General features: G+C 35.5%; 1 protein-coding gene across 1 annotated transcript in view; it reads left to right on the top strand.

Moving 5' to 3' along the window:
• The window catches only part of LOC114036143 (leucine zipper protein 2-like), a 35,781-nt gene extending 12,467 nt beyond the window's left edge, over positions 1-23,314 (top strand). Inside the window, exons 4-5 of the mRNA XM_027852557.1 lie at positions 14,598-14,660; positions 23,255-23,314. Of these exons, the coding sequence (XP_027708358.1) occupies positions 14,598-14,660; positions 23,255-23,314 (123 nt within the window). The remainder of the gene's footprint in view (positions 1-14,597; positions 14,661-23,254) is intronic.
• The last annotated feature ends 2,056 nt before the right edge of the window (positions 23,315-25,370 follow it).

Raw genomic sequence — 25,370 nt, 5'->3', positions numbered from 1 at the left:
ACCTGTGATTCTATTGGTTTGAGGATCTCCCGTGTGAATATTGCTTTCACCAATACAGATTGCAATGCATCTAAAATGTAGATTCGTTAAGAGTTTCCTGGTTCACTAGAAGTTTAAATGATTCACTTATGGCCACACAGTATGGTACGGTGGCAAGATGTGAGCCCACATCTTTATGTCTCCAAAGAAAATCCTTTAATTGGCTATGCTATCTCTTAGCTACAATTTCATGTGATAAAATCAGCAGGAGGACTACATGGCAAGACCAGACCAGAACTAAATATCTTTTTATCTCCCTTTCCCTGATGGGTGAGGGGTCAGTATTAGAACATCTGAATAACCAGTACATCACCCTTTATTTCTCAACCTTCCAATGAATAGAGATCACCATAGTCATGCTTATAGATGAAAATATGTTTTGCTACTTGTGGGTGGCAAGGATACAGGTACTCCTTGGCCTTTCGTTCTCAGGATTCAAGTTCCCTACCATTATCTGAATGGAAGACTGTTGCTTTCCAAATCATTGTGTTGGATGGCTCTGACATCTACAGCTGAAAGTGGACCTTTAATCACTTCTATGTATCCCCATTTAAGCATGATCTCCAGAAAGCCCTAAAAGTGTCATCGGATTTTATAAAGTTTGGCATTAAGGCAAAATACTACAAACATGTTACACTTTTTCCAGGCACATAGAGAATTCCATTAAGTTTGAGACCCCTCCCAAAAAAGGAACCTGAGAATCATGCAAAAGGGAATGGAGAGGAGCATGGTGAATGTGAGCAAGCAGGCAGTAATATGTTATAAATGAGGAATTGTGATGGAGGACTGGGGAAGTATGTACAACACCTCATCAAAGAAATGAAATACTAGGAAGAAGAAGGACAAAGGAGTCCCATGGCAGAGGTAGGCCCAACTACATGATGGATAGGCCGCATGTGACAACGGCATTCATACAATGTGAAGAGAATGTCAGGAAGGCTCCCGGAATAAAATATATACCCTGCAGCAAATTTAGGGAAGGGTATATATGGAGAAGAGGCACAAATTATAGACCAGCCTGAATGAGCAGTAATCTAAATCACAGGAGAGAATACCCTAGTCAGTAAGATTACAAATCCATTGGAATCTATGTCATAGAATACTGGCTCTGTTAAAACTTTAATTCACTTAGACATACGTTAAAAAGGTCTCCCTAATTTCCCACTTTGTTATCAGGAAAGGATTCAAGCAGAGAGAGCTTAGGATTATGATTTTTATCTATCTGTCTGTCTATCTATCCATCTGTCTGTCTATCTACCTATCTATCTGTCCATCCGTTCATCTCTCTAAATATTTACTCACTTATTTAGGATTTTGTAAACATAAGAGAGACATTGTTTACAAAAAAGGGGGGGAACGGAAAGAGGCAGCTTTGATATCCCTTCCCATGCCTAATGATTCCTCTCTTAGTTTGCTTTAATATACCATGTCTTCATGTATTTTCTTCCTAGACTGCTAATTGTTAGAAAAGGGTAGAGCAGAGAAGGCCCTCTCTTCTGAGGCTGGCAGCTGCTTTTGGAGAGGCAGCCTGCTGACCTAGTTGAGCTCATCAAATGAGGGACATCGTGGAAACCCACAGGGGAACATTCTCGAGATTCAGGCTTCCAGTAGACTGGTCTCCTGGGACCCTGGGAAAGAACATGATTTTTGAGAAAAGAAGGCTTTCTCAGCAAACTCTCTCTTCAATACCACTCCATCTCTACCCCAGATACCTAGTATTTCACAATTATAACTTTATTATTATTTTTTATCCTTAGAGAAGCCTTTTAGTATTTGAGTTCCATATTGATCTGCAAGGGAACTGCTAGGTAGAGCACTGGGCTTGCAGTCAGGAAGATCTGAGTTCAGATTTGGCCTCAGATATTTACTAAATGTGTCACCCTGGGCAAGTCACTTAACCTTTAATTGTTTCAGTTCCTCATCAATAAAAATGGGGACACACTGGAGGAGGAAATGGCAAACAACTCTAGTATCATTGCGAAGGAAAAAACCCCATGGACTTGGGTCCATGGGGGTCACATAGATTTGGAAACAACTGAACAACAATTCACTTGCAAATACCTCTCTTGCCATTAACTTGGACAAAGGAAAGATTACCATATTTGGTATCAGGCTTAAATCCAAGCTGTGCTCTTTACTAACTTTATGGCCATGACCAAATTACTGCATATCTAGCTGGAATAATGGATAGAGCATTGAACTCAGGGTCAGAAAGACCTGATTCAAATTCTGCCTTATTCACTTGTTAGCTCTGTTACCTTGAGCAAGTCATTAACTTCTCTGGGCCTCAATTTCCTTGGTTCTGAGGTGAGGTAATCTGAGTTGATTACCTCTAAGGTCCTTTAAGTTCTAAATCCTTGATCTACTGTTTTGTTTTTTTTTTTCCATTTTTAAAACAGGCATCAAGATACCTGAAATAACTACTCTAGAGGCTTTTAAGTAGGGGAGTCAGTTAACCATTGGGGGCCTTTTTTTTTTCTACATCTCTAAAATTAAGTAACAAGATTAAATATCCGTTTCAACTCTAAAGCAATGATCCTATTATATGTGTATGTATGTATATATATATTTGAGGAAGGAGGAAATTTTAATTCAAACCATTTTATTGACTTATTCTTTTCCAGGGTTTTTTTTTCTTTTCTTTCTTCCTTCACTCTTTCTTTTTTTTTGTTTTTTTTTTGAGAGACTAGCCAAATAAGGTGTAATCTAATCTTTAATTTCCAATACATTCAACACAAAAGACCTTCCTAATTGAGCAATTTGTGGACACATAGCGCATTAAAAGCAAACCCAGCATGGTTGTACTATTCCTGTAGAGCTCAGCATAATAATGCAATCACGTCCCACATTACTCCATATTAGTTGATTGGCAACTAATCCCTGGAATGATATGTAGTAAACAAAGAGCACCTGCATATGAAGTGATGATTGCCCATATTAGCCTATTTTTATATCTATGAATTTAAAGCAATTAAGGAAATCAAATTATATTTTAAAAATCCACTCTAGTTTGACTTTCTAGGATAAGGCTAGGTTTGGTCCCAAAAGAATACTAATTATAAAAGCGACTAGCATTTGTTCTTCTTATTGGAAAAATGAGCAAAAGAAGATGTTGTTTTATAAGTAAAATCTACCATAGAAGCTACCACATGTATGTTTTTAAGAAGCATAAATTATGTTTTATTTGAATTTATCATTGGAGTCTTAGGACCCTAAGAAGTAATTACATCTCATTGATCCTTAAGAATCTATTGAAAAGCACAGAGCATTTAATTGATGTCATGAGATGGGGGTTTAGTCTGGATTCTCCAATTTCAGTTTCCACATTTATAAAATTAGGAGTTGGGTTAACTGTCCTTTTCAATTCTAAATCAACGATCCCATAATAAATGTGGGATCCTTCCTTCCCTCCCTCCCTCCCTCCCTCCCTCCTTCCTTCCTTCCTTCCTTCCTTCCTTTCTTCCTTCCTTCCTTCCTTCCTTCCTTCCTTCCTTCCTTCTTTCTACCTCTCCCTCTGCCTGCATAGGGTATCATATCCTTACCTGAGGGTGATCTGCCCAAAGGAATATAAATTTTGATCCCTGAAACTTCACAAGATATGTTGGGACTTACTGGCTAGATTTCTTTCTTAATGACCATGCCTTAAACACAAATCACCCTGAGTCTCATAGATTGGCCAACAATGGATCCCAGCTCATGTTCCACTTGGTCATTGTTTGTGCCCTCTTAGCTCTGAGTGAATGTAAATAACAATTGCTTCTGTTTTGACCAGAAACCCAGAGGGTCTTCCCCTCTCAGATTGATTTATTCACAAGGTAAAAGGCCATTCTTTGTCTCATTTCTAACCTAGTCTTAATCACTGTACAGACATTGCCTCAGTCAAACTGAGACCTGGAAAAAGACTTTAACGTAAAAATGCCAAAGTGTCCCACTGCATCTTTCTCCAGTAGTCCTGATCTATATCTGCCACTGGACCCAGATGGCTCTGAAGGAGGGAGTGGTGACCTTGCATAGCCCTTCCTCACTTACCTTTGCAAGTCATGGAATCATCTTCCTGATGCTCTGATCCTATTTGAGAACAAAAGACAAACAACATCAACAACAGCATATACTGGTTATGTGACCCTGGACAGACCACAATCTCTCTATGCCCTAGGTAGATTTCTAAAACAGTACATTGTAGAGGAAATGCTGGCATGCATTATTAGAGGAAGCTGATTAGGACCTGATGAATGCCAAGCCGATCTTATCATCCACTAGCATTGGCCCAACTGAAGTATTCTATATTCTATTTCAGCAGGTAAGTTGATAAAGTGAAAATTACCTGTGGCCTCTTTCTTCTGTAGGGCAAATTATATATCCTTAATATAATTATCATCTTCTCTGGTATATAACTGCCCATAGGAATTTTAAGTGTATAAATTCTTTATGCTCAAAGTCACTCTCAGATCTCCTTCCCTTTCCTCACCTGTATGAGATGAGTGCCCAATTCCACTCCCCATGAAGCATCACTCGTGAGAGAGACCTAAGTGGAGCAGTTAGTGAGATAGAGTGAGATCCAGAATTAGGAGCTTATTCAACATGTTTGCTAAAGTGGCACTAGATTTAAGAAGGTTGGAGTATGAGTTCTGCCTGTTTGAACATGAGCACTTTCCCTTCTTAGCCTTAGTTTCCTCATTCATAAAATGGACATAAAAATGTCTTTAGTGCTAAACTCATGGGCTTGTTATGAGGATCCCATAAGAGTCCACACATAAAGCAATTGGCAAACTTTAGAGTGCTTTATAAATGTCACTTATTTATACAAAATAGATCACTGATATCCACAGCCACATACCTATGTTTTCCTTCATTGCTTCTGGGAACATTCATTTTCTCAACATCTTGATTAGTTTCTATTTGTACAAAAATAATGTACCCACATTTCTTTCAAAAGTTCAATAATGAGGTATGTTCCTAAGCTACAATTTTTTAAAAATGGTAAAACTTTTCAGTTATATTCATATAACAAGAGATATTTGTTTTACCTAGAGCACATGGTTTCATCCCTGATGGTGTTATTAACATTATGCTAAAATAAACCTCAGAATTTATCTTGACTAGGTCTGTGATCACTGTGTCTTTTCTAAAAGGGGAAGAAAAGACACATGTTTTCTGCAAGAGGCAATAAATTTTTATGGAAGTCCCCAAGGAATTGAGTTGAGTCCATAGTAAATGTATTTTTACAAGTAAAGTCACTTTGAGTTTCAATATCACCCAAAGAGAAAAGGAGCAGGTTAAAAAAAAAAAGACACATTAATTTTAAAAGCAGTAAACTGCCTTTGGTCTAATTTTCTTTAAAAATGTTATTTTCTGAGATTTGCATATTTTTATTTTTTTCCACCTGAGGCAAATTAGCAGTGCTACAGCTTGTGAAAGCAGAACTCCTAATGGAGAACTCTGATAGCTTACTAAAGCAGGACTGAGCACTCAGGTATGGCACAGTAATTAAAGATATTAATGTGGATTTGATGCATTTTCACTACCCTGGTTAATTTTTATGGCTTAACTTGCCCTAAGTGAGACATAATCAGTATAAAAGTAAGAAACAGCTGCAAGCTTTGATTCCGCACCAAGGATTTTGTGCCAGTGGGCTCATCCGTCCTTTATATCAGGTAAATAACTAAATGTCGCCTGCCTCTTAGATTTAGGCATGGGGTTCTGCTAGGGGCAGCAATTATTTCAATGAGAATCCAGTTTGGTCATTTCAAGGTCACAGATGGCAAGAGGCTATTGCCATTGGCTTGAATATGTTGGTTTAATCATTGTCATCATATTAGGAAGGAAATAGTACAAGCCATTTTCTGTGCTACCTTGTCACAGCTACGGTACCACTGCCCTTGTGTGACGTTGAAAAGTTTCCTGTCTTTCCTTCTAATCTATTTTCATTATAATTTAATTATAGTTGTTGTTAATTATGAACAACAGATATTAAACAGCAGAAGGATTTAAGGATGTGGGGGAAACTATTTAAGCATCATTGACTAAGCAGGTGTGTATGGATATGCAACGAAGCCCCTCATTCTTTTGTGTCTTTTAGTAAAGGAAACTATGGAGCAAATTCATCAAAAACACATTTTGGATCAATATGGAGAGCAACTTGTTCGCAGTTACTGATCCTCTAGACAGGACTTGAAGTTGGAGGCTAGGCTCCTAGAATCTGATTGGTGATTTTAGATTTCGTCTTACCCTGTCCAGGACCAACCCAACCACTTAGCTATCTCTGAACTATCCTGCCTCCATAACAAACCTCCTTTTACTAGAATTTAATCGGCCACATCTAGAATCCTGGAGTCTGGTTGGTGAGGACCAATATGGAACTTTCCACCTGTCTCTAACCCAGACCACCTGCATTCTGACTTCCTGCTTTGACCCACGCTTCTATTTGCTCATTCTGGCTTCCCTGTACATATTGTCTCCTTTCTTACTATGTATTTGCTTATCACCAGTGTTAAACATAGGGGCTTAATAATTTTTTCCCACTAATTCAGCAATCAAAACATGACCAGCATCGTGAGGTGGCAAGATTCTTGGGAAATTGGGTATTCAGGTGCTGTTTGTTTACTCAAAGAGGTTATCAGGCCTTAGGCAAGGCTAGGAGTACTAGGCTGAAATTGCAAAGGGGTAGACAGGTTGGATGGGAGGAAACTTTCCATGACAATTGGAACTATGCCAAAGTGACACAGAATATCTTGGGAGGCGGTAGATTTCCTGAACTGCGGGTCTTCAAGCAAAAATGGTATGGCCACTTGCTTGTCAAGTAGAGGAGCATCACGTTTAGGTGCCATTTGGACTAGATGGCTTCGGAGGCTACTTTCAATTCAGAAACTAGTTCAATGGATTAGACTTGGGGCCGAATGAAACCCCTTTCAGCTTTGAGACCCTGTGATTCTGAGAGCTCCACTTAACGAAGACTAGTAGATTGGTGGCATTAAATCAGGATGGGTTTGTATCCTATCTCATATTTCAGTTGTTATTGTGTTAGATTAGTCTAAACATCTGGGCCAAAAAATCCCACCTCTGAATCATCCACTATTTGTGTGATATTGGTCCAGTCATTTAATTTCTCTGAGCTTCATTTGTAAAGTAAAGGATTAGGTGATGTCTAAGTCTCCAATCAGTTCTTAATCTGTACTCCTGTTATTCTACCTGTGACTGTAAGGGTGATCAATGAAATTTTTGAGTTTTAATTTCCTTATGTGTAAAATTGGTAAATATATACATTACCTATTTTACAGAATTATTGTGTTAGAATGGAGAATAAATGAGATAATGTATGTAAAGTGCTTCTTAAATCTGCCATGTAAAATGATGATATATATGTGTGCTCTAAAATTCAAGTATCGTTTTTATTTTTAATCAGTGCTCTTAGGAAAAAAAATAAGGTCAATCAATAATAGTGGTCATCACCTAAAATCCTTGCTACTAGAGAGACTGAAGATGGAAGATCATAGGAGCTCAGGAGTTCTCAACAATAGTGTTAAATTTCATCAATCATATGTGTGTGTATGTGTGTGTACACACATATACACACAATTATATATGTATATATATATATACACATATATACACATGTCTATATCCATAGATATGTGTGTATATATGGTGTGTATAGATGTATACATACATATGTACATATCCACAGGTACAGAGTCCAGCACCAATATGTTGATCCTCCAAGAGTTGAGGGGTACCAGGCTATCTGAGAAGGAACAAATCAGCCCAGATAAGAAACAGAGATCCAGCCTGAGAGAAACAGGAAAATGAGAGAAAGAGAGAGAGAGGGAGACAGAAAGAGGACAAGGGAGAGAGAGATAGGAAAGAGGAGGGATGGAGGAGGGAAGGTGGGTAGGACATCATGAGTAAAACTCTGATAAAATGACTACATGCCTCATTATTCAGTTCCAAGAATCATTTTGATCTTAACTTGGTGTGGTCAATTGATACAAGTGATATTCTTGGTGATAGTATCAGAAGTTCTTCCAATTCTTTCTCAATACTTATACCTTAAAATTAATGTGTTACCCTATACTCATCACCAGAAAACCTCTCAGAATGCTATTTCCTCAGTGTGTGTAGCTTTAATAAAAAAAAAAAAGAAGGGTTTTTACAGGCTTCCCAGAAATAAGGCATTTAAAGTCAGGTCCCTTTTACTATATCAAAGCTGTAAGAAACTTGAAAAATGAGATAATAAAACAAGGAGTAAGAGAAAAGCAAGGAAAAAATTGTCAGACGTTAAACATATTAAAATTTTTAAATGAAAAAAGATATTTGAAAACGATATGAAACAAGGAAATTGTCCAAAATTATTATGACTAGTTAAAGGCCAACAAAATTAAAATATAAATAGAATCAATCAAGAAAAAAATGTAAAACCCCAAGATGAACAAAACAAGAACTAATAAATTTAAGCAACTCAACCTGAGAAAAAGAAGTTGACCAATCCATAAAGAATTCTCCAAATTAGGAGACTTTGAAGTATGTTCCTATTTAACTACTAGCCATATAAAAATGTATGCATGGTTCACTTTTTAGTTTACTCTGTATATTTAACATTTTTTCTATTACTTTCATGAGTCTAGACCAGTAACAAAAAAAATGATCATGGCTTTATTTGTAGCATTTCCATTTTCCAGAGTTATAAATGATCACACTGAAAATTTAATAGTTGGCTCTCATGAGCTAGTTTGATCTGGCTCCAGTGCAGCAATGAATTTATGAAATATTAAGGAGCAAATAACCTCTATACTTCACATTTATTTCACAAAAAGGGGAAAAATACCTCAAATACCTCATATTCTTTTTACAAGATAAATGTCTTGATACTCAAATAGTGAGAGAGATAATATATTGAAAACTATATTAGTAAATACATACAGTATATAAAATATACTATACTATATATAACATATAAAATATAGTGTATATAGCATATAAAATATATTAGTAAATTTTGATACAATAATATTAAAATATATTTTAAAAATATATCAATGCCTTCACTCTAAGGTGGTAGAATTTACACATTGATGACAGATAGTTTTTAACATTTGAAAAATTTATACATAAAACAGAAACTATAGAATTTTATCAATAGAAAGAAAACATTTTCTAAAATTGCAGCATTTATTGCACTGTTGGTGGATTTTGGAACTGATACACCATTCTGGAGAGCAATTTGGAACTATGCCCAAAGGGTACTTAGTGCATACCCTTGGATCCAGCAATACCACTACTAGGTCTGTATCCCAAAGAGATCATAAAAAGGGAAAAGGACCCACATGTACAAAAATATTTATAGAAGCTCTTTTAGTAGTGGCAAAGAATTGGATATTGAGGGAATGTCTATCAGTTGAGGAATGGCTGAATGGGGAATGTAATGGAATACTATTGTACTATAAGAAATGAGGAGCAGGCCGACTTCAGAAAAACCTGGAAATACTTGTGTGAACTGATGCAAAATGTAGTGAGCAGAACCCAGGAGAAGATTGTGCGCAGTAACAGCAACATTGTACAATGATCAGCTATGACTGACTTAGCTTTTCTCGGTAATATAATCATCCAGGACAGTTCCAAAAGACTCATGGTGGAAAATAGTGTCCCATATCCAGATAAAGAGCTGATGGATTCTGAATGCAGATCAAAGCATACTATTTTCACTTTCTTAATTTTTTTGTAGTTTTCCCCTTTTGTTCTATTTCTTCTTTCACAACATGATAATATGGAAATATGTTTTACATGATTGTAATCTATAACCTTTATCAAATTGCTAATCATCTTAGGGGGGAAGGAGAGGAAGAAGGGAAAAGAAAATTTAGAACTCAAAAATTTATTTAAAAATGTTAAAATTGCCTTTACCTGTAATTGAAAAAATATAATATTATTTAAAAGAAAAAATGTGGTATTTATATAATAAAAAACCCATAAAACAGGAATAATGGGACTTTTCCTAACTATAATTGAAAGTATACATCTACAAAAAATTCTTATATTATTTGTAATGGAGAAACAATAGAAGATTTCTGAGTAAGAGCAGAGGTAAAGCAAAGATATTCATTATCCCAATTATTACAATTTTATGGTGATAGAAGGGTAGCTAGGTGATGCAGTTGTTAGAGTGCTTGACCTGAATTCAGGAAGATTCATCTTCCTAAGTTTGAATCTGGCCTCAGAGACTTACTAGCTGTGTGATCCTGGGCAAGTCACTTAAGCCTATCTGTCTCAGTTTTCTCATCTGTAAAATTAGCTTGAGAAGGAAATGGAAAACTACACCATATCTTTGCCAGGAAAACCCCAAATGGTATCACAAAGAGTCAGACATGACTGAAATGACTGAACCACAGTAGTTATAGAAATAGTTAATATAACAGGTTCCCCCCCCCAAAAAAATTGCATAATTACTTGTAGGCAAAGAGGAGGCCACATCATTATTTGTAGATGGTATAGTTATATTTTGAGACAATCAATAACTTCTGTAAAGTATATGGATACGAAATAAATTAACAAAACAAATTTGTCTTTCTCCACATAATTAACAACCTAATAAGAAGTGAAAATTTACTAAATATAACAAAAATGTGTCATATGTCTAGAAATTGAACTATAAGAACACAACCAATAGTTTGATCAAAGCTGTATATTTTTAAGAAATAAAAGAACTAAATAATTAAAAAGATGGTCAGTTTTCATAATTGTATTGTGCTAAAATCAGAAATGGTTTAACTAACATGATCTTGAATAATAACAGATTTAATTTCATATCATATTATTCATATATTTATATCATATTGAATTTCTAAAAGGATATTTTATAGATGGGTAAATTAAAATCCTTTGTGAGAATAAATTATCAATAATATAACAAGGAAAGATATAATGGAAACAAAGAAAAAATAGGGAGAGTGAGGGCTTTGTTCCATGAGATCTCAAATCCTACTACAAAAAAGTGAAAATCAAAAACACATGCTACTGGATAAACCTACCAGTGGAATACAGGATAAATAGGATTCTGAAATAAATACTAATGGCAGTCTTGTTTTTAATAAGTGTGAGAACACATGGTGCTGACAAATGAATATTCTATTTAACAAAAAGCTGATAGGAAATTTAAAATGTTAAAATGTGAATAAATAAACAAAAAAGAAGGGTATTTATTTGTAAGTTTATATTATAACCCCCCCAAATCCAATGCAAATAAAATAGTTAAATATTAAAAATCACACCTAGAAAAATTATATGACACTGGAAAGTTTTATCTTTCACAGTTATGACCAAGGGGCCCATAGTAACTTCCTATCTTGTAGCTCAAATCTGCCATGAATGCTGTCTTCCTTTAGAATTAGAATGAGAGCTCCTTGAAACAGAAACTTCTGGGCTTTTCTCTTCATATCCCCAGTGTTTGGCACATAGTAAGAACTTGGTAAGTTATTTTCCTTCCTCCCTCCATCCCTCCCTCTCTTCCTCCCTCTCTTCCTCCCTCTCTTCCTTCCTTCCTTCCTTCCTTCCTTCCTTCCTTCCTTCCTTCCTTCCTTCCTTCCTTCCTTCCTTCCTTCCTCTTTATCCCTTTATGCTACAGTCAGCTTTCTAAGACTAGATGTAACAGCAAACTGCACCCACTGGAGGGAGTTTCTACATCAGGAGTTTTGCACATTGATGAAATCACAAGTATAGAGCAACACACACACAGGCATGCACACATGCACACCTACAGACAGTTATACATACAAGTTACTAATTTTTTTTTTTTACAATATGAGCCTGGGATGGCAATAAGAATGGAATACACACACATGTGCATAAGTGTGTATATATATATATATACACATACATACATATATATGTGTATATATATGTATATATGTGTGTGTGTGTATGTGTGTGTGTATGTATATAAGTGTGTGTATATATCTATCTATATATTATACATATATATCTGTAGATCTTTATATATATATATATACATAATGTTGTTCAGTTGTTTCAGTTGTGTTTAATTCTTGGTGACCCCATTTGTGTTTTATTTGTTTGTTTTTGTGCAAAGCTGCTAGAGTACTCTGCCATTACCTTTTCCAGCTCATTTTACATATCAGGAAATGCAGGTAAACAGGGTTAAGTGATTTGCCCAGGGTCACACAGATAGTAAGTGCCTGAGGCTAGATTTGAACTCAGGATTTCCTGACTCTATCCCTGGCATTCTGTGCCACCTAGCTGCATATACACACACATACATACATAAACACATATTATATGTGTATACACACATACACATACACACACATATATTCTTTGTTAAATATGACTAAATGGTTGTGGTATGTACTTTTGCTCACTTGATTAACTAGACTGGGACAAAACAAGTAAATGATAAAGTTTCTATGTTGGACATAATTTTCTTCCACTGTAATAATTTAGTCTTTGTGGACATAGCCATTCTTCTTCAAGGAGTATGATAACATGTACATAATATCATTATAACTTTGGCCTTGGTAATTAGTGTCTCGCGCATTTGGATAAAATAATTTACTTTTTTCTGTATGAGCATGGCTGGGGCTTTCATTGTCTTAGATACTCCGATACTAGCTTATTGAACTGTTTTGAGGCTGTGCCACTTATTGAATGAATTTCCCAATATTAGATTACATCTCACACATACACATTCCTATAAAGGTGGTACTCCATGTCTAGAATGTATTCCTTCCTCACTTTCACCATAAAAAACACCTTATTTCAAAAACAACACCACCAACAAAAACCTAAACAAACAAATAAAAGAACAAATAAAAACAAAGGAACAACACAGCTTCTCAGAGACTACCCTAACCACAAATCCTTTCTTGATCCCACCAGTTACACTCCATGTCCTTTGAAATTACTTGTGCAAACTCTATATTTCCTTATCTATTTATCAATTATATTGCACCAGAGAAATAGTAGTTCCATGAGGTTGTGGTCTTTTTTGGTATTATCTTTGCATCCTCATGATCAGCAAATAGTTTCTTATACAAGGTAGGCATTTAATAAATGATTGCTCTTTAAAACTGTATTGAACTGAATTTTGTCTTTAATATAAACATAGGTCAAGGAGTGGTTTAATTTTAATGTTATTTTATTCCAAAGTTATTAATAAGTCATTGGGAAATTTATAATTGTCTAGGTGGCATATATGTGGGTATGTAGGGGGTTATGATTATCTGACTTTGGTTCTATGTACTATCTAGCTTTCATTATTGCATAAAATGGCATTATTTGACCCATGATAGATCTGATTCTTTATTGAATAATGTCGTGTGTTACTAGCACTTTGATAGACCCTGTTCTCTCTGCGATGCTCTCTGTGTGTCTCACAATATTGGTAAACAACATATTAAATTACTTCACATTATTCCTTTGCCACGTGAGAATTTCAGCATTGTTTGAAGAGAAACATTTTGCATATCACATTTTATAATACCTCCTTAGTTGAGATACTCTGGCTTGAACTTCCAAACTACTTTTGAAGAGTAAGAGTAGAGTTGCTGACAAGTTATATTTTCATGTTTCACCTTTTTTCCTTTTTGACTCTTTACTCTCATGTTGAGGGGGTTCATAAGCAACTGATCAAAAATGAGAGGAAAGAATAAAGAAACAGCAAAGAACCAAAAATAAACCCAAATAGAGTTTGGGATAAATATCTGTATTTTCTTTTTAGTATAGAGAAAAAAATCTTACTTTTTGTAGTTCTTTGTTCTTTTCAATGCACTGCTGTATGTATCACCTCATTTGATCCTCATGAAAATGCTGTAACATTGATAGGGCAAGAGGTAATCCATATTTTTACAGACACAGAAATAGATTGAGTAACTTAGCTAGGAGCACATAGCGAGTGATATCTGAGCTAGTTTGGTAGCACAGTAGTTGGAATACTAGACTAGCTTCAGGAAGACTTGAATTCAATTTCTGCTTCCGATATTTATTGACCATGTTGTTGGATCAGTTACTTAAACTATGTCAACCTCAGTCCTCTCTTTATTGAAAATGGAGAAAGTGATTGCACCTTCCTCACAGGATTATTGTGAAGATCAAATAAAATGATGTGTAAAGTGCTTTGCCAATCGTATTGTTATATATAAATTCTAGGTATCATCATTATCACAAACATCATCATCATCATTGACTTTTCACTTAGAACTTTTTGAACTATGCCAGACCTTCCCATAGGAAAGCAAACTGTTGAGTCCTGGGGCATAATTGCCTACAACAAATCTTTAATTCAACCATAAATGGTCTTTTAATTGAGTACAGTTATGATCTCCCATTAAATACAAAAAGAACATTTTCACATTAAGTAGAGGTGGGTAATGGGTATATTAATGATCTCTTTGGTTAATAAAAATTTATATTCCTTTTACTTTCTCAGTATTTTATTGATAACTGTGGAGATAATTGCTTAATTATGTATTGAAATCACGAATGGTAAGTTGGGAAAATTTGGGAACAAATTTGAAATGTGTCTACATAATTAATATTCTATTCATTTACAGATTAATTTTTTAAAGACTGAAATGGAAAGAAAGAGCAAAATGATCCGAGATCTCCAAAATGAGGTAAGAATAGCTTTAAGGAAAATGTTGTATTAAAACCCAAGAAAAAGTATATCCAACAGCATTATGACTAGGCCATGAATACCATGCCATTTTGCCTGCCATTTATCTTCTAGTATAGAATAACAAATGTATCATGGATAATTTCCTTCTTGATAACTGAGAAATGGAATATAAATTCAGTCTTCAGCCACATTGTTTATAGTATTTCTTATTAAAGACTGTCTACTGTGTGCCATCCTTTTCCATGTCCCTCTTTTTGAGTAACCATCTTTATTTTCCACTATGGTCATACTCTCTGATCCTTTGCTTCTATTTTTCATCTCTTTTTATTGACTTTGGTTTACAACAAGCAAAGGACGAGGCAAGTCCACTGTCTAATTTAGAAGGAGCATAGGGGATCCATAAAGGCATTGCTGCTACCTCTTCATGAATGAATATGCTATTTACCTGGATTAGACAGAAGATGTGGCTTAAGCACTTATTCTATTTGCCACTTAGAATAAATGGATGAATGAGCCATTGACTAGATTAGCATTCCTTGTACCTGTAAATTCAGAATGCAATGTGTACTAGCCAATATATAACCATATTAAATCATTTTCCTAATCTGAATCAAGAAAAAAAGTCACATCACAAATTTTCTTATATTTAGCACTATTTACTTGGTTTGAGAGAGGAAAATGAGAGAGATAAAGAGAGAGAGAGAGAGAGAGAGAGAGAGAGAGAAAGAGAGAGAGAGAGAGAGAGAGAATACATTAAGCACTTTGTTGTTGTTCAAGCACAAATCAGAATAAATGCATGTGAAGCATAGAGAAAGGGAGAGAGAATTTAAAACACAATTTGGCAGGAAGAACTTCTTTTTTTTGTGTTTCGTCTTAATGATTTTCTCTTTGATCCATTTAAAAAATTGGCCTGAACTTGAACATTTAGATTTGTTACTGAAATGCTTCTGGTTATAATTGTTATTTTGGAAAACTTTAACAGGAATATGTTTGAAGGTGAATGATCTTTTTGTTTCTCTGATAAAGCAACGGCTATTTTTAGGGTCATATGGAGTACACAGCTAGTCGTCTTCTGCACCCTTCAGCCCATCATTTTTCATACAAATGAAATCATGTCACATTGAGTATCATTTGACAACTTTAATGTAGAATAGAAGTTACCAAAGTGCTACCAAAGAGGGAGAGGGTGGGCCAGGCTGATTGCTTATATGAATCCTGTCATTCTATGTCTAAGAATAAGGGCTGTTGACTGATGTGGATGTGCAGGGAATTCACTTATCAACTTAGATTTAAGAAAGAAATATATAGAAGATGGAAGCAAAGACAGTTGACAGATGATGAATGCAAAAGCTTGACACACCCTGTAAGAGTAGGTTGAGTAATGCCTAAGTTCACCTGAGAGAGGTTTTGAAAGTGAACAACAACAAAAAAAGGATGTCATTGTTATTGGGAGCGAAAGGAGCTGGGAATCAAAAAAAGAGCTAAAACAGAGGCACAGAAGAAAATGAGATGATGGTAACTGTTGACAGAGAAGACAACGCTGCATAAGTGTTCTTTTGTATTTTTTTTCTGCCAAAGAGAGTAATCTCTGGACCTGTTAGAGATAGAACCAATATGACAATATGACATTGGTACCTAAGTAAGAGGACACTTAACTGACCTAGATGGGTACAAATCCCTTAGTTCAAATGAACTACGTCCTCGCAGAGATGAAACAAACGTATTAAAAGCACTCATTATGTTTTGGGCACTGTGCTGAGCACTTTACAGATATTATCTCATTTGATTCTCACAAAAACCCTATGAGATAGGTGGTATTATTGTCCCCATTTTACAGTTGGGAAAACTAAGACAGAAAGCTATAAAGTGACTTGCCAAGGATGACATAAGTAATAAATGTCAGAGGCTGAATTTGAACTTAGGTCTTTCCTGACTCCAGGTCCAGTGTTCTAGTTACTGCACTGCATGGATGGATGAACTAGAAGGCAGGATTGCTAAGTCAAATTTGGCTCAGTGATTGGTCTTTAAAATATGAAGAGTGAAAGAGGGGTAGAAGAATGCAAGAAAATATGGAGAAATTGAAGAAGGGCAAATGTCCTGATTAAAAAAAAAAAGGAAAGAGACTAGCCTGCAAACCGTAGTTTGTAGTAAACTGTAGCCAAGGGATTCTGACTTTGATTCCTGGGAAAATTCTACAATTTATTATTTAAAGTCATGGTGGGCAAACGTAAAGAAAAGGAAACCATTTTCACCAAGATCAATGTCTTGATGGCCCTCTACAAAGAAAATCCATTAGCGGGCCCAAAGTGTCTGTGCAATTTAACTTTTTTATCAGTGTACTTAACTAAAGGCAAAAAGACTTTCACATAAGATTTGGGCATTGAGCTGAGCGCTTTAGAGATATCATCTCATTTGATTCTCTCAAAAACTCCATTAGGTAGATTTGTAGATGACACAAAGCAGATGATAGAGGGAGGATTCAAGAACACAGAACATAGAATTAGGACAAACTGAACAAGATGGAATTGAATGAGAATAATTTACAATCTCGATTTTGCCTTAAAAGTTCAAGATGGAGAGGCATAGCTGGACAGGAGCTCATTGGAAAAAAAATACAAAACAAAAAAAATGCCTGAGAGATTTCAAACACATTGTTGATCATTGTAGTGATATGGCAAATAAGAACACTAATGCAGGAATCCTTTTTCATTGGGTTGGACTTTATGGTCTCTCTTTTCCTTTCTAGTTATGAGATTCTCTGAATTGGTGACTTTTCCACAGATTTTCTTTCTTTTAGTCTAAGATATAGAGTTAGGGACAGGTAGATCCCCAGATGACTCATACCATGTGTCATTTTGAACAAGTCATTTTAGGGAAACTGTCAGATGGTTACTAAATTCTTGATCAGCTATTGCCTTTTATTCTTATTTTTGTGCTTTGTCGGTCCTTCTAGGCTATATTGCTGCAAAATAAATTGGCTTCAAAATAAAACCCCAAACAAAAAAGTGAAAAACTTGACCTTGGAACCCACAGTATTGAACTTATTTATGTTCATTGGTGCCAAATGGAAAGAATGATTTAAAAGAAAATTGTAGGCAATTGTATCTTTTTGTTTTGTTTTTCAACTTGGCTATGAGGCTGATTAGGTACATAGATTGTTCATTATTCCTAATGTTTCCTAAAGGTTGAATTTTCTCAAATGCCTCTCAGTTTCATAACATAAATATTTGATTTTTTCCACCAAAACAAAATCTGAAGGGCAAAATAAAATTATAGCAGGGATTTAATATGTTTAATTAATTAATATATTTAGTATGCATTAAAGATTCTTCCTCCCCACACTCATAACTTGGGATTTACATTTCCACTTTTTGAGGTAAATATTGAGAATCATTGTTATAGGATCACAGTATTTAGAGCTGGAAATTACCATAAATGTTATCCAACTTAGCACTCATACTTTATAATTGAGGAAACTGGAACACAGAGCAAAGGGATAGACTTCCCAGTTTCACTGGTGGTAAGTAGAAGAGTTCTGATTTAAACCCAGACCTCTCAAGGAGAAAGTAAATTTTATGTTTGAGAGAATATATTTCATGTAACTGATGCTTAAGCATTCTTCAAGGAATTTCTCTGTGACTGACTTCTTTCTGTACTTTCTCCCTTGGATAACTCATTCTTTCAGTGACCTCAAATATCACTACTATGGTGGTGTTACCAAATCTGTCTCTCTAGGTAAGACATTAGTGCTGAATTCTGGAAAAATGTGCATAACCAGCTGTCTCCCTTTTGATACTCTACCCATACTCCAAAATTACTTGGTAGATTAACTCTTCCTCTTGACTTACACATGTTTGTCCATTTTATTATCAGTTATATCTTTTACATGGGATGAAAATCTGAGGATACATTTTTACTTCTCTCTTAATCTTCATATCTAACCTGTCATCAGCTTTAGGTCCTTGATTATACTAGATGTTTCATAATTTTGCTGAATTAGGTTGGAACCTCCCTACCCCATTGTGTGGCACATAGTAAATGCTTAGTAAACGTTCACTGTTGATTTTTCATTTAGATGCTGAAGAAGTGGTGGATTGGACCAAGTGGTTACTGACATAGCCTAAATATGTTGTAATTTTAAAAAAAAATATTCTTCTTGTCATATTTTCTTCAATTTTGCTCTTTTAAATGTTGAGTTCAATAAAGATATATTTATTTAGCTGAAGCATATGGTTAATTATCCAGTCAAGTGGCTGAGATTATCCAACAATGCTGTGTCCCTGATAGAATATTTCTCCTTTAAAAGTTTGCACTTTTTAATAGACAAAAAGGAAAAAGAATAATTAATAAAGAAGATTTGTTCAGATAAGCATTGTGATCACCTTCCATCCTTCACATGAACAACCAGCTAATATTCCTTCCTTTGCCTTCCTTTTTTGCCTTTCTCCCTTCTTCTCTCTCTTTCTTTCTCCCTTCTACCCTTCCTCTCACCTTTCCTTTCTGCCTTCATTCTTCCCGTTCTATTCCTTTTCATAAATACTTGTTAAACACAAATTACATGCATGGAGAAAGTGAAGAGCAAATATGGTTCCTGCTGTCTAGGAACTTGTAGTCTAGTTAGGAGGATAAGTCAGAGTAACAAATCATCAGAACATGAGGACTTGTGTGATAAATCCTGCTGGAGACATGTGCAGAACAAGCGTAGAGAAAAATTGATGAGAAATGTATCATCTCTTATGGAATTGGAATGATTCACTGTTAGAAGAAACTCCCAGATGTGGAAATTCCCTATCAAAGAAGCTTGACACTTTCTCTGCCACTTAAACAGTTGCCTGGAGCCCAGTGGCAAACCATGCCCCAGTATCTTTGACAAGAACACCCCAGATAGGATTGGGAAGAGTCTGACATGACTGAAAAACAACTGAATAACATATTGAAAGTATTTATCAGAAGCAGGATTTGAACTCAGGTCTTCTTGGCTTCAAGGCAGCCTCTGTACTATACTACCACTGCTGCTTTTCATATCACTAAATAATGCTCACCATTTTTAATAAGAAATTTTTATTTCAAAAGTGCTTTGACTAACAATTTTCTTTATACCATCCCACCAGACAGAAGTAAGCACCTTGAACCCAACATCTGTTTTGGCTTTAGAACCCCAGCATCTATTGCAGCCTAATGGGATGCATAGGATATATTCAGTGAATGATTTATTCGATTGAAATTGTTGAACCCTATCAGCTGTCTGTCTCAGAGAGATTAAACAATTTGCCCAATAGCAAACAGATAATATGGAGAGACAGGACTAAAGTCCAGGGTTTATGACTATGAATCCACCTTTTCTAACACTTCAGATCATCTTTCCATTCTGTGTGAGTAGGGAAGCCTCCTTTTAGAGAATCATGGGCCCACAGATTTAGAGCTAGTAAGTATTCTAGATATTGTGTAGTCTGGCCCTCTCATTTTGCGGATGTGGAGATAGGAATCTGACAGTGAAATGACTTGTTCAAGGTCACACAAGGAGTGAGCATCAAAGTTTGAATTCAAGTTCAAGTCTTCCCCATTGCAATCCAACTCCCTATCCATTTTACTATGCTGTTGCTCTATTATTGTAAAATGTGACAAACTTAAAACTACCCATTCCCACCTAATAAATCACATTTTGAACTAACAAATATAGTTTTAATTTATTCTGAAGATATATGACTTGTCTTTTAAAATGTGGGAGTCAGTACTTTTTAATAGTCTATGGTAACAAATCCAGCTTCTGCTCAGCATCCTTGCAGAGACCTTTGAATCTGTGCCAAATCAGGTCCATGAGTTCCCATTCAGAATAAGAAAGTCATTCGAGAGTCCTTTCCTTCCTAAATGTATCCCATTCAGAGTCATAAACTCCCGAACTACTCCCATCCAATATGGCAGCAGAAGGTTAAGTAAGCTCTGTTTTACAAGGACAAGGAGGTTTTTCTTTGTATTTCAGAAAGTCATGATGGTTTTAATGGATTGGAACACTATCAAAGCAGGTATATTTTGTGTCTGCTGCTGAATTTCATCTTTTCTAGTTTAGGAAAAAGAATTGTCAAGGAAACAGAGTCTAATAAGAATCGGAGTGTATTAAAGTCTAACTCCCCTTCTCAGTCACTTTCCTCGAATTGCACAGAGGGGCTCAAAAAGAATGATACCATTGGAATGGTTATTATCAACAGCAGCAGCAGTACTTGAACATTTCCTACCTTTCTATAATTCAGGAAAATCAATCAACAAGGTAGAAAGAATAATGATGGGAGTTCTCATTTATGGAGTTCCTTGCAGTTTTATATGATACTTTTCTCATAACACCCTTGTGAGATAAGTATGCATACAAGTCTGATTATTCCAGTTTCACAGATGAGATAACTGAGGCTTAGAGATGTGAAAGAAGTGTGGTTACCCGAAATTACCTGATCAAGTTGTGTTGCCTGAGGTTACTCAGTTAATAAATACCAGAAAAAATACTCCCACAGAAATCTTCTTATTCTAAACTTTTTGATTCTATATCACCATGTTGCCCCACTTAGTGAATATATTTGCATTCGGATTGTCACACTGAATTGTTGGAACAGTTCTGTCTGCATGAAAATTTCTGCCATATTGCTGAACTGGAAGCTCCATGATGCTAAAAACAGGGCCGTCTCTAAATTATATATCTCCCATGTTTCCTATATCAGAGTTCAGCAAAGAGTCAAGGCTTAATGAATGAATGATTCTATGATTGAATTCCTGCTGGATGATAGATTTAGAACTGGAGAGGGCCTTAAAAGTCATTTGGTCTGACTCTTTGATTTTACAGATGGAGAAACTGAAGCCCTATAATTGGCTGAAGGTCACAATAAACTGCAGAGCAGGGATTTGAACTCAGATCCCATGATTCTAAAGGCAACACTCTCATTTCGGTGTTCATTCCACTGCATGCATCACAATGCATCCTTTCTCTTTGGCTTTCAAAATCCTTCATTATCTAGCCTCACTTTCCTCTTTTTGCTGTTTTTGCTAAAATGTCCATAGAATATTTTACTTTGCTTTAAGCTTCTCTTCTTATTTACGCATACTTAGATATTTTTCACTTTCTGCTTTTATTTCTTTCCCTTTTTCTATAATTCCCACCACTTTCACCTCCACCCCAACTCTTTAAGTTTCAACTCCAGTTCTTCCTCATTCACCCAGATTTCTGGGACTACTTCCACCCTCCTCAATGCCCACTTTTTCTGAACTCCTGTCACAGATTTTGATAGACGCATCCAGTCATAAAGCCAGAGGGTTGGAAGGAACATCTGAAGTTATCTCTCACAATCCTTACCTGAAACATGATGTAGCATGATATAAGCCCAAACAAGGTAGATGGTGCTAAAAATATTTCATTGAAAATAACACATACGTGATAGGAAGTCAGATGTAAAAAATAGAGAACTATTCTCAGAGTTATGGAAACCTGATAAAATTCTCACTTCTGAGCCATATTGACTAGATGTCCTCTCAGTGACCCAGTATAACTAGAAGCTGCCAGTAAGCTAGAAAATAGTAGCTGATAACAAATATCTATTGAAGACCTATTCCACTGACTTTTCTTATCAAAATGAAACTTTGGGGGGAAAAGTTTTTATTTTTTGCTTTACATATTTCCAACTTGTAACCGACAGTTATGTTGATTTTTTATAGAAAGTTATGGATGCAAAGCAGCTCATATACCTTATGTCATTTTATTTTTTATAATAACCTTGTGAGGTGAACAAAGTGAGTGTTATATGCATTTTCAAGATGAAGGAAAAGGGCTTCTTGAGGTTTAGTGATTTATTAAATATCATATGGGTAATAAATGCAGTGAGGTGGCACAATGGATGACGTGCCAGCCCTGGAGTCAGGGACGCTCATCTTTGTGAGTTTAGATCCAGCCTCAGATATTTACTAGCTGTATGACCCTGGGCAATTCAGTTAACCCTGTTTGCCTCAGTTTCCCTATCTGTAAAATGAGCTGGAGAAGGAAATGGCTGTATCTTTGCCAAGAGAACCTAAATGGGGTCCTCAGAAGTCAGACACAACTGAAGTAATTGAACAAAAAAAATGACTGATAAGTGAAATCATATGATCTATCTCCTCGTAAAGGAGAATATGGTGTATTAGCAAGAACACTGGACAAGAGTTCAAAGTTTATGGGTTTAAATTCTTTTGCTAATTATTAGTTATGTCGTATTGGGAAGGCGACTTAATTTCTTTGGGCCACGGTTTCTTCAAGTGAAGTAAAATAATCTATCTAAATAATGTAATAATAAATTATATATACATATACATATATAATGTAATATATCTCAGAGGTTTCTACTAGCTCTAGGTCTATGTTCATAATACCTGATATTCTTTGAATTGTGTTACATTGTGCCTCTATTGTCCTCCTATGTCTTTCTGATCTTTAGAGTCCTCACTGATTAGGAATATATTTGAAGTATTTCAAAAACAAGTATTTGAGACAGGAGCAAGATGGAGCAGAGAGGAGAGGTGGGGTGGCAATTTTAGCAAGCAGTCTCAATCTTGACTCATGGACGTGTCTGTTGATTTCAGCAACTGGACGGCACTTGGGGATTCTGCCTACCAACAGAGCTTCTGGTTTCTGGTCAATGAGTTTTGTCAATTTGAATGGTGGTAAATGTTGAAAAGATGTTTTTTAATAAGTATAAATATTGTCTTATGCTGATGTCTTGTATTCCTTTACCAGCCTATATAAGGAACCAACTAAAATAGGAAAAATTAATGTGTAACTATGTCAGAAAGGGTTGGAAATTCAGTCATTTTGAATCTTTGTAAAACCATGAAACCCAAAACACCAGAAGAAAGACTGTTTGAAATGATACAGAAACACAATTTCCAATAGTTATTTTCTGTTTCTAATTCCTGTAACAAGTAATTTACTCAATCGATGATGTACCTATAAGGTTTTAAGTTGCTTTAGTTCAGGGACTCTGTCTAATTCTTCTTTGTATCCCTAGTGTCCAACTTAAACTTTGGAGGAATATATTAAGATGCATAATTGTTGAACTTATGAATGATTCATTCATTCCTTTAGATATTCATGTGTAGTCATATCTTTGCATGCATTCAAAATAAGAATTAATGAATCACGATGGTGATTCGTATTTTCCTCTTTTTTTCCTTTCCTTCAATTTGAATGGTAGTTTTCTAACGCTGACAAAAGATATTTTGAAACTTCCCTTTTTTGTATCTCTTCCCCTTCTATGGTTTCTCTCATCTTCTTTAGGAGCTGGAGCTCTCTTCATTCTCCAGACTATAAGGAAGGAATATACAACCAATTATTTATTCATTTAGGTGACTTTAAAAAGCAGTTTCTCATAACGTCTAGACGGCTGGCCTGAAACAGGATGATCTGGATCTAAATCCAGTTTCTTAGAATGATTTGCTGTCAAGCCCTAGGCAAGTCACTTAATCTTTCTGTAACTCAGAGTTGAAAAGAAATGCTTATTGACTTGACTTAACTTGAGTAATTCCCTAAGACTGATTTGCTAAATTATAGACAAGTTGAAATCCTTACTGCTGTACCAGGAGATCCAGTATCTCTGAGGAGGTGGTGCTTCCTTGTTCTCTACAGTCATGATACATAGGTAGTTGACCTTCTACTTATGCCTACAAGTCAGAGAACAGATGTACCCCAACCCCAAAGCACTTCTGACTCTTCTTCTGAAAGAATATTGTGATTCTGGCAATTGTAGTCATCGACGTGGTCTAATCCTGCCAGGACTGTCCCACACAGTCTAATATGAATGTTTTAAAGTATAGTTGTCCTACATGGGAGAATATTCCAATCCATAATAAGAAGATGAATGCGAATCAAAACAAATCTTGGGTTTTACCTCAACAGATTAACAGTGATGACGATAGAAGGGAAAAGTCAATGTTAGAGGGGAGAGGCACACTTATGCATTGTTTGTGGAGTTGCAGATTAGTACAACCATTCTGGAAATCACTTTAGAATTATGCAAATAATGTGGTTAATATGGCCATACCTTTTAACCCAGAGGTGCTATCACTCAGATGGTACCCCAAGGAGGCCAAAGACAAAAGACTTTCTATAATTAAAATATTTATAGCAGTGATTTTTGTGGTAGGCACAAATGGGAAGAGAAAGATGCCTATCCATTGGGGAATGGCTAACCGACTTGCGGTTCATGAAGATGTGATATTAACTACGCTGTAAGAAATAATTGACACGATTAGTACAGAGAAGCATAGAAAAACTTACATGAATTGATACCAAGTGAAGTAAGGAGAATCAATTAAATAATATACACAATGACAAGATTGATATAAGTGGAAAGAAAAATAACCACAAAATAATCAAAACAGGAATGTTGAAAGATCTCAAAGAACAATCTTTTCCCCAACCAAGAAATACGAGATTTGACTCCACTCTTTTACAGAGCTAGGGAGGGCTTTCATAACCCTGCATAAAACCCTGCATAAAATGTCAGATTTTTGTACTATATTGACTGACTTTAATTATTATTTACTTCTTCCTCTTTTTTTTTCTTCCTTAAAAAGTGTTCTTTCTTATAAGGGATTGTTCTCTGGGAAGGGAAGGGGTAGAATAAAAGAGAAAATTTAGTCAATGTAAAACAAAAAGACTCCAATAAAATATATTTAAATATATGCTTGTTACCATCAT

This window comes from Vombatus ursinus, unplaced genomic scaffold, assembly GCF_900497805.2.
Source record: "Vombatus ursinus unplaced genomic scaffold, bare-nosed wombat genome assembly UNPS02009770.1, whole genome shotgun sequence".
Taxonomy (NCBI): Eukaryota; Metazoa; Chordata; class Mammalia; order Diprotodontia; family Vombatidae; genus Vombatus; species Vombatus ursinus.
This window is presented reverse-complemented; position numbering and strand designations above follow the sequence as displayed.